General features: G+C 52.6%; 1 protein-coding gene across 1 annotated transcript in view; it reads left to right on the top strand.

Moving 5' to 3' along the window:
• Positions 1-296: 296 nt before the first annotated feature.
• Positions 297-10,624, top strand: part of TNN (tenascin N) — a 41,836-nt gene continuing 31,508 nt past the window's right edge. Inside the window, exons 1-4 of the mRNA XM_005867734.2 lie at positions 297-722; positions 7,135-7,337; positions 8,009-8,440; positions 10,540-10,617. Of these exons, the coding sequence (XP_005867796.1) occupies positions 7,196-7,337; positions 8,009-8,440; positions 10,540-10,617 (652 nt within the window). The 5' untranslated portion in view covers positions 297-722; positions 7,135-7,195. The remainder of the gene's footprint in view (positions 723-7,134; positions 7,338-8,008; positions 8,441-10,539; positions 10,618-10,624) is intronic.

A 10,624-nucleotide genomic window follows, 5' to 3' on the forward strand; every position in this document is an offset into this window, starting at 1 on the left:
GTGGTGTAAGGGGTGCCCTGCTTTCCTGGTGATGGCGGGGATCTGGGGGGCTGAGGAATTGAAGGCGCTGGGTCTGCACTTGCTCTCTTGTCCTCAGAGCCCTGCCACTCATAGCTGTGAACTGATGGATGGAACTTTAGAGACGGCTTCCAAACCCTGAGGCCCACTCCCAGCCAGGAGGCATGCAGACTCTTCATTTAATGACTGTATTCTGGAGCAATTTATTATTTTTTATTGAATTTGTCGGGGTGACATTGGTTGGCAAAACCATACAGGTTTCTAGTGTACAACTCAACAAAACATCATCTGCACCCTGCATCGTGCACATCACCCCAAGCAAAGTCTCCTTCCGTCCTCATCCCTCCGCTTTGCCCACCTCCACTTCCCCCCTCTTTCTCCCTGGCTGTCACCACACTGTTGTCTGTGTCTATGTGATATATATATATACCACACACTTACATATATACTTTTTTGCTTAACTGGAAACAGTATTTTTAGTGTCTGGGTAAGCATTTCCACCCCTTTGTTAGAACGAGCTGCGCTTCACTGAGCTCCTGCCAGTGAGAGGGAACACCCAGGAGGACCCTTGCCAGCTCCTCCCCTGTCCTGACCAGTGTTTAAACCCAAGGAGGGAAGCCGAGGAGCAAGCGAGGAACCAGGGACGACCAGCACTGAGGTCTGGGTGGCAGGAGAGTTGGACATGGTGCCCAGCAGCTTCCCAGGTAAGAGCATTGGTCTCCGAAGGTTTCCTGTGTGGCTGGGAAGGTGGCCAGGTGGGAACAAGCCTGAGCCTCAGGCACCACAGCACCAAGAACAACAGAAGGTTGTAGAAAATGTTTCCTGTATGTAAGTCTAGCATCTTTATTTCTTTGCTGGCTTCTTCCCAATGTCAAAGGCTACTTTTTTTTTTTTAATTTATCTGTGTCACTGTTTTTAAATGTATATATATTTTAAAATTTTAAAATTATAGTTGCATACAATATTATGTTAGTTTCAGGTGTACAACATAGTGATTAGACATTTATATATCCTACAAAGTGATCCCCCGGTAAGTCTAGTATTTATGGCTCACTTTTTGTTTTTTTAACTTTTTTTTTGGTTTGTTAAAGGTGCTCACACTTATTTTATTTTTTTATAGAACTTGTGACAGCTTTTTTTTCTATCACCATTGAACTCCCCTGTACTCTCCTCCACCTCCACCCGCCCCCGCCCCCACAATCACCACACTGTTGTCCGTGTCAGTGAGTTCTTCCTCTTTTTCTTTCTTTCTTTTTATTTTTCTCAATCCCTCCACCCATGTCTCACTTTTTTAAAAAGTCCCCAAATAGAACCTTTGTTCTGGTTGTGATCAGGAAACTGTGATGGCGTCCCCGTCTCTGGCTGCTGTAAATACCAATTACGATGAGGTTTGCAAGGGAGCTTGATGAGCTTTGAAGTTTATTCAAACATTTAACTTTGTAGATTTTGATTCTGTTTGTATGATGACAGCCTCTTTTCCCCAAATTCTCATGCTATTCCCTCACAATGCCTCAAAGAAGACATTTCGAAACCTTTCAAGACATGATGTGGACTTGTTTATTGGAGGTCTTTTTACTTACCTGTTTATTTTTGCGGTTGGGAGAGAGGTGGGGGAAGGAGAGAGAAAGAATGAGTGAGAGCAGTCACTTCAAAGCAAAAACCCAAGATGCTTATATAAGCATTAAAAAAAGAACAAGTCCTAACATAAAAATAGCAAACTACCTACATCTGGACAGAGGTTAGCCACAGTGCCCGGGGTCCACTGGCTCATGCAGAAGCCAGAGCATCACCAGGCATCAGGTGACACACCGATGGGTGGCTGGCAGAGCACAGATATGTGTGGAAAGAATCGTGTTTTTTGCCACTTGGGCATTTGTTGGACTCAGGGTGTTTGGAAGAGGGACTCAGAAAGGAATAGAGAGTAGCAACATCAGCCCAGAGAGGCCGAGAAAATACTTGATATTGTTTGATTCCAGCGATGGTCAGCCTTTTTCATCTCATGGCACATAAACTAATTACTAAAAACACACCAAAAAATGTTATCTCTTTTTGCCGATCTGACAAAAAATAGCTGTAATTTTGATTCATTCACACTGGACAGCTATGGTTGTATTGGCTGTTGTCACTTTTTGGTTTGACAATTTAAGGGAAAAGAGGTCAGTGCCCCTGACTAAATAGTCAGGTATTGCATGTTTTAAACATTGTGGCATGCCGGTTGAAAATTGCTGTTCCATACAATTTCAATTCCTGCTGTGTCCCCAAGTTTGTGGCTGCAGCTGCCTCCTGCAGGAGGGAAACAGGACAGGCGACTCAGATCATCCCTGGCTTCTGGTGTCTGTCCAGCTGGTTCTGTGGTTTGAAATGCAGGGTAGACTGAGGTCTGTTCCTGAGAAGACGCCTGAGGAAACTGTGCCCAGACCCAGTGGAAACTCTTGTCCGTCCAAGGCTCATTCGGAGCCTTGGCTCCTGTGGGTCTGGATCCAGACATGCGATCGTGGTTTCGGTTTTACAGCAGCGTCTGGAGCCACCAGTCTGCGAGCTGGTGATGCTGAGGTCTCGGGCTGATGCCCGATGGACAGGGGCTTTGCTGGCACCCACCACAGGAGACTCACTGCCAGAGCCCCAACCACCTCTCAGTATGGCTGTTGGTCTTGAAGACAGACCTGGAGAGTGTGGTTGGGGCAGGGCAGACCCTTGAGCAGGAAAAGCCTGTCTCCTTTGAAGAGGCTGGGTCTTGAACGTTACTTCTGTGTGTGGAAAAGCAACGTTGAACTACGGGAAGGAATCGCAGCTTCTCTGCCTGGTCCTCTGTTCTTGTCCTTCAGTGGGAGCAGTTCGTCATCAGGTGCCTGCCACGGGAAGAGGCTGGCTGGGTCTCAGGTCATACAAAGTCATTCTAATGCATAGTCGTTCTAATGCATAGTCGTTCTAATGCATAGTCGTTCTAATGCATAGGAGACCGGGCGTGTGCTTTGGCTGGCTCCAGGTCCCTGAATTCATGCCCTTGTGTCCATGTGGTCTTGTCTTTGTGCTTGAACCCATACATTCCAAGAAGGTGAAAGGATGGTCTTTTGTGAAAAAGGGGCTCCTTCCTGTGGGGTGTGGGCATCTTCGCCTGGTGCTCAGGAAGACCTTCGGCACTTGGCGCAGAGGCCTGCGCACAGTAGGTGCTTAGGAAACGGTGCCACCGTTCCCATCACCTGGTTGAGCCTTTGCAACTCGGATTAAGGTTCGGTTGACAACACAAAACAATCACACCAGCCTGTGGCCACCCCTGGAAAAGGGACTGAGTGCTGAGGCCAGGAAAAGGGGTACGGCACGGTGGGGTGTGAGTCATCTGCAAGGATATTTGGGGTGCTCACTGGGTATATTCCACTGAACCAACCAGAAGAGTGAGGGGACAGCATGTTGCTGGAGCGTGACCATCTGAAGCCTTATCACATGAGACCACATTTGTACTCTCACGCACACCTGGCTGCCTGCGTCCTGTGCAGCACGCCTGTGCAGTCAGAGGCACCGAGACTAGAAACAGAAATGCTCCTATCTGTCCTGGGTCGGCCCAGAGTACGCCCAGCAGGAGCGGCGCAGCCTGGCAGGAGCGCTCGCACGCCTCCATATCAGGGACGGCCACCCTGTCATTTGGGGACAGAGCACCTTTTTAATGACTTCACTGGAAACCCACGATCATCAGTTTTCCTAAAACCCCAGGCAGTGCTCTAGCGTGCTTGTGGTTAACTAGACAGGATGAGGTAATGAGGGAGCCAGAGAAAGCCGGGGTTTAAGCGGAAAGGTCTGTAACGGCGGCTGAGAAACGGGCTGCCGCTCTCTGTGGTGCAAGTAGTGTATTTCGTCCTGACCAGGTGTATGCCCTTCTTTGGGGAAAATGAGGTGACACGGACGGAGGCCATGAGCCTGTGACTGAGAGGGCCGTGTGGGACTCAGGGTCCATCCCGCTCTGGCCAAGGCTGGGGGACGTCTGCCCCTGCACAGGGGCCTGGTCCACACAGTTTCCCAGGAAGGGGATGCCCAGCCTCTCACGAGGCGCAACTGGATTCCACCTCCCGGGAGAAACACCGGTTTATCCTCCCAGGGTCCTGCTTGCACTGCCCAGAGGGAGTGAAGCGAGGAATTTAACCTGTAACGAGCACCTGCCCTGCCTCGGTTTCCTTTATTTTCAGAAGAGCCCTCTCTTAAGTACCATGGGAAAGAGGACATTTGGGTCTTTTTTTAACACGTGGCAATCTTCTCACTGGACTTCCTCATTTGGGGCAGGACACACAGCAGAGGGAGGGAGACACAGACGTGAGGAATGGACAGCCCTGGTATTTTACCCCAGCTCTGCTGCTTATTAGCTGTGTGACCTTGGGCAGGTCACTTAACCTCTCAGAGCATCTATAACAAAGACTGGACGCCTGGGATTCTGCAGATTAAATGAGAATAGTGTTCATAAAGTATTTGGCACAGTTCCCATCATCTGACAAATGTGCAGAAAACCTCGTGGCTATTATAATTTAATACACAGATCATGTAGGCCAGGACCGTGCTGTGAGGCTGGGGATTCAGGGGGACCCACAGTCCTGGCACTGCCATCCCTGAGCTTACAGGAACGTCTGGCCCAGGAACGCACATGCAGATTCGGGAGCCATCAGTGTTTGGCTAGAAATTAAAGCCACAGGGTAGATGTGGCCACCAAGGAAGAATAAATAGAGCCCAGGCATAGAGCCCTGTGACGTCAGTGTGCCTCCCAGACAACCAGGGGATCATCTGTCCAGCTCACCGCCCGCAGCACACGCCTCCAGGAGCCTTTCTGGTAAAAGCCACTTCGGGCAGCATTCACCCTGAGTCTTAGCCTGCCTCTGCCCCCCACCTGTCCCCATCACCCACCACCCTGCCTGCCAGCAGAACGTAGGACGTGATCAGAGGTGGGAATGATTCCTGGGGACACCTGATGTCCTGCGGTCTCCTGCATGCACATCCCCTGCATGTGAACCCCCTTTGCCTCATACATTTCCGCAGCATTCACCCCACTTTCTGTAAGAAACTTCGTCAATAGAGGAATCATCCCATTCGGAACCTCACTACCCTGCATGTGTCTTGATGAGATGTGCAGCCCTGCCCGCCCCGTCCCACCCTCGTGGGCTCTCTGTGGTCGGTTGTGCCTGCAAGAGTTGGTGAGCTCATCCCTTCCTTAAGCTGTGACACAGGCCGGGTCTCCTGCCACGTGGGAGGGAGGGAGAGCCAGGAGGCTCCTCATGCTCCTGGCCCTGGGGAGGACTGCTGGGCCGAGGATTCCCCCGCCTGCCCCAGCTTCTTTCGAGCAATGACTCTGCCCAGGAAAATCTGAGCTCAAGCGTGGAACCGACAAGGCTGTAATTATCGAGGACATCTTGTTACAACTCAGGATGGGGACACCCAGAGCTCCTGCAGGGCGTCTGGGGCTTCTCATATTCCCGGCTTCAAAAAACAAACTCTGAGCCTGGGCTTTGCCCAGTGTTGCGGTTATGGCAGGAGTCGGTGGCTCTGTGCATGTGCTGGGAGCGGCTTCAGAAAGCCATCCGCAGGCCGTTTGTGGCCCAGAGAACTGTGAGCCCGGCTGGGCCTTGGGCCTGGATGGAGGAGTGGGCAGAGAAGCTGAGATTGCGTTTTACTCTGTTGCTGCCCGGGACCAAGAAGGCTCTCTGAGATCAACCTGTGGTTTTGGGGATGGCAGACGCGCACAGAGGTTAACGGCTTGGTGAGGGGACCCTGTGCTCCTGGGTCCGCGTCTGCGGCCTGGCACTGACCTTGCATGATCAGGTGCACTGCTTCATGCCTCTGAGCTCCGCCTGTCTCGGGAGGAGGTGGAGGTGTGCAGGGCTGCTCCATGCCACCGGCTGAGCTGGTGAAGACAGCAGTTGTGAAATAGCATTATGTTCATCCTGCACCCGCCCAGCAGCCCACTCTGCTGGCTCTCCTCCCCTCCCCCAACCTCCGACAAAAATCTCCAGGGATTCCAGGGCTTTTCTGGTGCCTTTAGGTATTGGAAGAGAAGCCTTTGGAAAGGCAGGTCCATCCCAATATCAGAGCCTCAGCATCCATCCAGGCCACATCTTTCTTTTCACCCAACTCAGGCCTGATGCTGGCATTGGAGGTGAGCGGGAGGGGAGCAGAGACAGAGGTTGTCCTGGGCTTTCCTTCCTCCCCTTCCCATACCTGTAGCTGCTGCTGGATCCCCCAGGTGGCTGACAGAGGCAGGGAGGTGGGGGCAGAAGAGAAGGGAGAAGGGGTTTGTGTGCGGCTGGGCTGGTGTGGTTCCCTGTGGTCAGCAGATGCCCTTGTTATGACAGCTGCGCCCATGCTGGCTCCACCTGCCGCTCCTGCAGGAACCTCCTGTGGTTTCTGCCCTGCCTGCTGGGCACCTCCTCCTGTGGTTTGCCCACGGGGGCAGCACACGCTGGCTGAGCTGTGGGCTGCACTCAGCTCTGGCTCCAGTTGCCTTCTTTCTGTAGCAGGATTTACCTGTCCTTGTTCCCCCCAAACTTTGGGGTGTAGGTCTCTTCCCATCATAGCCAATGATTGCTCTGCCCCTGTGGCACTGATGGATTTGAGGGGGATTGAACCCCTCTGTGCCCATGCCTTGGGAGGGGCCCCTAGAGCAGTGGTTGGCAAACTGCGGCTCGGCAAACTGCGGCTCGCAAGCCACATGCGGCTCTTTGGCCCCTTGAGTGTGGCTCTTCCACAAAATACCGACTTCTGCTCTTCCACAAAATACCATGTGCGGGCACACACATACAGTGTGATTGAAACTTCGTGGCCCATGTGCAGAAGTCGGTATTTTGTGGAAGAGCCACACTCAAGGGGCCAAAGAGCCGCATGTGGCTCGCGAGCCGCAGTTTGCTGACCACGGCCCTAGAGGAATCAACCTTGGGTCTCGTTCTTAAGAGCCTCACAATGTCATGGGCAGACAGGATGCGGCAAGAGGAACTATGCACAGGGTAACCCATCAAGGGACCCACAGAGGGACAGTAGCATTTCTCTGAATGTTTAGCAGAAGGAGGGCTCATTCCAGCTGGGATGTGGAAGACTTCAGGGAGAAGGTATTTTTAGTGGAAATTGTGAACTTTTCCTGGTTTGTAGGCAGAGGTGGTGAACAGGACACTGGCCTGGAATCTGAGCACAGGCGTGGCCCTCGCTGGCCATGGTACCCAGGACAGTGTGCTCCATCCCTCCAGCCTACGCTTCCTCCTCTGCGCAGGACAGAGCGCTGACAAGCATGGACTCGAGCCAGACTGCCTGGCTTCACACTCTGCCACTTGGCTGTGTGCCTGTGGGCAAATCATGTAAGGTAGCTAACTGTGCCTCTGTTTCCTTATCTGTAAAATGGGGGTGATAATAGTAAATTTCACAAAGGGTTGTTGTGAAGATGAAGTAATAAGTGTGGAACACTTAGAATGGTGCCTGGCACACAGCACGTGCTCTCTGGCCACCATGAGATTGGCATCATCCATGGGGAGGACATTAGGGTTGTTGTAAAGATTAGGGATTAGGGGATCAAAGCCTGGCACACAGGAGGCCCTCAACACAAGACAGTTCTTCTCCTTGTCATTATTAAAATGCAGGTGAGTACAGAATTAGAAGCACAGAGAAAGGCCTCCCAGTAGTGGGAACAGTGCAAGGGAAACAAAGACAGGAGGCAGGAATGTGCAGCGTGTGAGGACGGAACAGAAGGTAATGTAGTTCAGAACCTCAGCAGATGCAGGACAAAATCTTTCTGCTGGTTTCTCAGCTGCCTGTGGACTCTCAGGATCCATTTAAAAAGGCCAGTTTTCATCAGCAAATCTCCATGGCTGTCTTCCTTTTCTCTGCAAAAGGTAATATAGTTCAGAACCTCAGCAGATGCAGGACAAAATCTGCTGGTTTCTCAGCTGCCTGTGGACTCTCAGGATCCATTTAAAAAGGCCAGTTTTCATCAGCAAATCTCCATGGCTGTCTTCCTTTTCTCTGCATACAGGCCTGCTGGAGGGTCTGCGCCTCATCTCTCCAAGGATGGGGACCTTCTGCTTCCCCCTGGGACTCCTGTTTGGCTCTGTGCTGCTGGTGGCCTCGGCCCCGGCCCCTCTCGAGCCTCATAGCTGCAGTGACAAGGAGCAACAGCTGACCGTCAGCCACACCTACAAGATTGATGTGCCCAAGTCTGCCCTGGTCCAGGTGGAGGCTGACCCTCAGCCCCTCAGTGATGAAGGGGCCTCGCTCCTGGCCCTGGGAGAGGCCGAGGAACAGAATATCATCTTCAGACACAACATCCGCCTGCAGACACCACAGAAGGACTGCGAGCTGGCAGGCCTTGTCCAGGACCTCCTGGTCCGGGTGCAGAAGCTGGAGGGCGAGATGGCGGAGGTGAAGGAGCGGTGTGACGTCCAGCGTTGCTGCCAGGGAGCTGCTGGTGAGCTCACCTTTTGGTACTCATTCAACAAACACTTAGTGAGCACCTTCTGGGTGCCAGGCTTTCCACCAGCCCCATGAGCACTCTTGAGTCTGGTGCATTCCCACTCCTCAATCTGGGTTTCCCCGGGGGACCTCATCGCTGGCACTAGCTCCAGGGGCATCTGCAAGCGGAGCAGGAAGGGACGTAAGTGAGTCGGAACTCCTGGTTCAGGCTTCCAGGTGAGAAGGCTCCTGGGTGCTGTTTTGCCAGTGGGCCAATCCCTTCTATAGGGAATGCAGTGGAGTTGAGAGGACAGAGCTAGTAGGGCTGGGGCAAACCCAGGTCTGCCACTTCTTAGCTCTATGACCTTTGGGCAGATTCCTACGTTTCCTGAACTGTCCAGTGAGGATAATTCCATCAACTAGTCTGAGAACTACAGATGATGTATTTGAGATTCCTGGCCCATAGTAGAGAGTCAGCCAATTGTTTTTTAAAAAATTCTAGCAAGTAGCCCACTACACATGTCATTAAAATCTCCCCTTCCCAGGCATGACTGCTTCAGGGAAGGTTGGCCATTCTTTTACCCTCCCTCAGCAAGTTTGCTGGTGGTCTGGTTAGAGAGGTGGGGAAGGAAAGGGCTGGAGTTAAGCAAGACATAATCTAACTAGAACTCGGCACTCGGTTAAGACAGGCCGAAGTGGGCTGGGTGGAGGAAGTCAGAGCATTCCCTTCAGGAGGCTGAAGGGGATGGGGTAGCTGGGTTGCTGTCCCTCTGAATATATCTGGGCTTCCTGCAAAAGAAGAAAGAAAAAAAAATTGTTTCAAATTATAGTTTACATTCAATATATTCTGCATTAGTTTCAGGTGTACAGAATAGTGGTCAGACAATCATATACTAAGGTGTTCCCCCCACCTTCCATATCTCCAGTACCCCATGGGCACCATGCATAGTTATTGCAATACTAGAGGCCCAGTGCATGGATTCGTGCACTGGTGGGGTTCCTTGGCCTGGCCTGCACCCTCTCGCAATCTGGGACCCCTCGGGGGATGTCAGAGAGCTAGTTTCGGCCTGATCCCCGCAGGCCAGGCGAGGGACCCCACCGGTGTACGAATCTGTGCACCAGGCCTCTAGTATGCATATAAGATCTTTGGTTAATCTCTTCCCGCCCCCCCCCCTCCCCCTTTTCCTCTGAGATTCATCAGTCTGTTCCATGTTTCCATGTCTGTGCATTGAGCGTCTGCCCCCTGGTGGTCATTGCATGTCATAGCTACTGGATGGTTGGCCCTCCACCAGTTGCTTAGGCTTTTATGTATATAGATTACTTACTATATTTCCTATGCTGTACTTTATGCTCCCATGCCTATTTTATAATCACCAATCTGTACTTCTCAATCCCTTCATTTTTTTATTTAACCTCCCAGGCTGATCCAAATAATAACAAGTGGCCCTCCCCATGCATTTCTATTGCCTGAAGAAATTGCTCTGGTTAAGAGCACCCTTATACGCTGGACACAGAACTAGACACCTGGAGGCTGCCAGGAATTGCCCCTGGGGAGTCTCCATGGTGGAAGTGTTTTTAGGAAGGAAAGCAGGTGTTCTGAGAAAGGTGCGGGGCTGACTGGCCCACCCTCTGACTGCCCCTTGCTGTCTAGGGTCAGAGAGGGGATCCTGGCTAATCCCTCCCCCCACCCTCACCCCGTGCCTTCTGGGCTGTTGGGTAGCTTCTGCAGGTCCACTTTTCCGGGCTTCAGTGTGGGCTCACTTGCCAAGGGCCTGGCCTTGCTGGTCCAGCCGCCTGCAGCCAAGATAAGCCAAGCTCCCGCGCTGGCTGGATCCAGGGCCCCTCAAGGAGAGAACTAAAGGCTGACCGCCATTTAGAGGGGAGGGAACCGGGGATTCACGTGAGCACTGGAGTGGGGCGGGGAAGGGGAGGCTGGTTCCTTTGCAGAGGAGAGGAAACGTCTGCAGCTTTCACAGGTCCCAGTCTGGCCCAGGTTGGAGGGGTCGGACCCCTACCGTCCTCAGAGAAAGAGCCCTGCAGGTCCGCTCTTCGGGGTCGCCAGGGAAGGAGGCCCTCACGCTCCAGCCCTCACCCCGCCTTTCCTCTCCCTGGCAGGTCAGGGCCGCCAGTGCAGCGGCCACGGGACCTTCTCCCAGGAGACGTGCGGCTGCCGCTGCGAGCAGGGCTGGGAGGGTGCTGC

This window comes from Myotis brandtii, unplaced genomic scaffold (genome assembly GCF_000412655.1).
Source record: "Myotis brandtii unplaced genomic scaffold, ASM41265v1 scaffold250, whole genome shotgun sequence".
Classification (NCBI taxonomy): domain Eukaryota; kingdom Metazoa; phylum Chordata; class Mammalia; order Chiroptera; family Vespertilionidae; genus Myotis; species Myotis brandtii.